The sequence below is a fragment of the Propithecus coquereli genome, unplaced genomic scaffold, assembly GCF_000956105.1.
Source record: "Propithecus coquereli isolate 6110/MARCELLA unplaced genomic scaffold, Pcoq_1.0 Scaffold569, whole genome shotgun sequence".
In the NCBI taxonomy this organism is placed as follows: Eukaryota; Metazoa; Chordata; class Mammalia; order Primates; family Indriidae; genus Propithecus; species Propithecus coquereli.
The window spans coordinates 538211-540801 of NW_012151607.1; the positions used below are offsets into that span (position 1 = coordinate 538211).

Sequence of the window (2591 nt, forward strand, 5' to 3'; positions counted from 1 at the left end):
CTATATAGTACCTGAATAGATAATCTCTATCCTTATGTCTGCAGCCAAAAAACAACCACATTGCTCCAAAATTTCCATCTGGGTGATGTTCTTGGAGTTTCTCTCTAAGTGAAAAAGAAAGTTTAGATGTATGACATAAAGAATAAGAATATGTAAATCCAATCTCTTTCACCAGAAAATAACACCAACAAACTCAGATAAGCTCGTAAAATCCATCTTTGCAGGCACTGAAAGGTCACTCACTTAATTAACATTTTATTATCCACAGGCTGTCATAGGCACTCTGGCAGACACCACCTAAGCAAACAAGTCTGGAAGTTATAGCCATCCAGAGCTATATATGACATAGACTTAACAAAAATGATTTAAAATATCATATTGTGAAGCCTAGACAAATTTCTACATGAAAATAATATTAATAACAACTTTATGAATAAATCAACTCTTTATAATGGAGAAGTGGTATAGGGCTATAAAAGGCAGAATGTGTAAGAAGGGTTTATGAAATGATGAACACACCAATGAGACACAGAGCATGTCATTACACTTTTGCTTAATAAAAAAACTAGAACAAAACAAAACAAAATGACTGTCCAAAGGATGTGACTGGAGAACAGTACCTAAGACGTGTTCACTAAGTCACAAACATGGAGAGAAGTATAGTTCTGTTCTGACACTAAGTTATACCTATTAATATCATTCTGTTGAAAATTTCTAATGTTTGGGGTTTAACTTTGAAACTTTTGGTATAATTAGATCTCTGTTACTACCAATTTTATCCAATTATGGAAGAGACGGAACTGCTATACATCATCATAGCATGAAAGTGTGCCTGAAATTTGTCCCCAACCACATATACTTTAAACCACAGCATAGCTGGGAAAAGAGAAAAAAGAAAACTAAAGTGCCACAGTAAAAAAGGAAGTTCTAACACAAAGCAAAATCTCTACAACGTACTGTTTACTTTTCCTATGGTGACAAATTATGTTATGCTATCACACATTTAATAATAATTTTTTAAAATAAGAATTGTACAACCAAAGTCCAATTATCCTAAAAACTACTGAATAAACAAAAAGGTTAACATTAAGGGGTGCACTTTCCCATTAGCCAAAAAAAGCACGTACCTATGCTGTAGGAAACCAATGAAGGGTGCTATGCCAGTTCCTGGACCCACCATGATGATGGGAGCTGAGGGGTCATTTGGTAAGTGGAAGGAATTTGTTGTCCGAGGAGAGATGGATATCTGGAATGTTAAACCAATCGTGGTAAGTATGAAAGAAAACCTAGGCAAGAGCATATAAATAAGATGATCTTTGCTAAAGAATTCAGAAAGTGCAAATTCCCATCAAAGAAGCATCATTAAATTGAACAGTAGCATTAAATCTTATTGAAGCCATGAATACATTTGTCACTACAGAGAAATAAGTTTGTCTTATAATTTTTTTCTTTTTTACCCAAATCAAAAATGTTTTTAAAATGACAGGCATGGTATTAATATTTTTGAGGTAGAATACCAAATAAATGATAATCAAATCATTTCTCTAGGCTCATGGATAAGATCTGCTTTCTAGTAGGCAACCAGTAATATATATTATAGGGAAATATACCCCAAAATGAAGACATGATTCTTCATGTTTGCACATAAAGGGCCAATAAAGATTAATATCAAGATGGGGTTGAGAAGAGTTTTAAATGAAAACTGGGTACCATAAAAAGATATTAAAGAAAGCAAACTTGTCCTAAGGTAATGCTACAAATGACACATTGATTTCTTCATTACCACGATGACAGAGACTTTATGATAAAGCCTGCAATGCTGTTGCTTTATTTTAAGCATCTAACAGGCAAAGAGGGACAACTTTAACTTGTTCCCTACACATGTGTTCTTGAATGAGATTTTGTTGAGTGCTGTATCAAAACATAAAGGATGTCACCAAGTCTACATGTAAATGTGTCCATAATTTGTCAAAAAAATAAAATCACATAACCTTTTACTCCTAGGTGTTTTAAAAGTTACTTCACTTCCCACCATAATTTCTTCTCACTAACAGCATGAATTCAGATCCCAGGCACCACAGCCATGACAAAAGGGGAGAAATGGGGACGGAGGAATCCTACTACTCAAAATTGGAGAATACAACATTAATCTTTGGTTGTCATCAGAATGCCAACGTAAAACTGCCTACTTGGGATGCAGGATACGGTCTAAACATAAAACGAAGCTGTTTCTCATCACCACCCTTCGATACTTGCCGGACTCTTCACCTCTCCCTGGGCCAATCTACCAAGAGTCACCAACAGTAAAGGTCTCTTCTATGAACAGAACAAGCAAGGAGAAAAGACTGTATTGTACAAAATTCGTGTTTTGCACATTCAGAAAATATATGGATTAGTTAAGAGTAAGTGAAAGTAAATACAGTTTTTTGCCCTTTCAATGGAGATTTTAAAATTCAAGTATAGCATAAATTTTCTTTTGAATAACTTGATAGTAATGGACAATGTGGGGGAGACTACACTGTTCTTCCAAATCAAGCAAAGAGAGCAATTTAACAATGCTGAAATTGCATGCTACTTCAGTACCTTGGGAG

The 2591-nt window shown here is 34.7% G+C and overlaps 1 protein-coding gene across 1 annotated transcript in view; it reads right to left on the reverse strand.

Moving 5' to 3' along the window:
* Positions 1–2591, reverse strand: part of MTRR (5-methyltetrahydrofolate-homocysteine methyltransferase reductase) — a 45426-nt gene that overhangs the window by 7888 nt on the left and 34947 nt on the right. The window contains exons 11-12 of the mRNA XM_012658014.1: positions 1128–1286; positions 12–104 (exon numbers count right to left, since the gene is read on the reverse strand). Of these exons, the coding sequence (XP_012513468.1) occupies positions 12–104; positions 1128–1286 (252 nt within the window). The remainder of the gene's footprint in view (positions 1–11; positions 105–1127; positions 1287–2591) is intronic.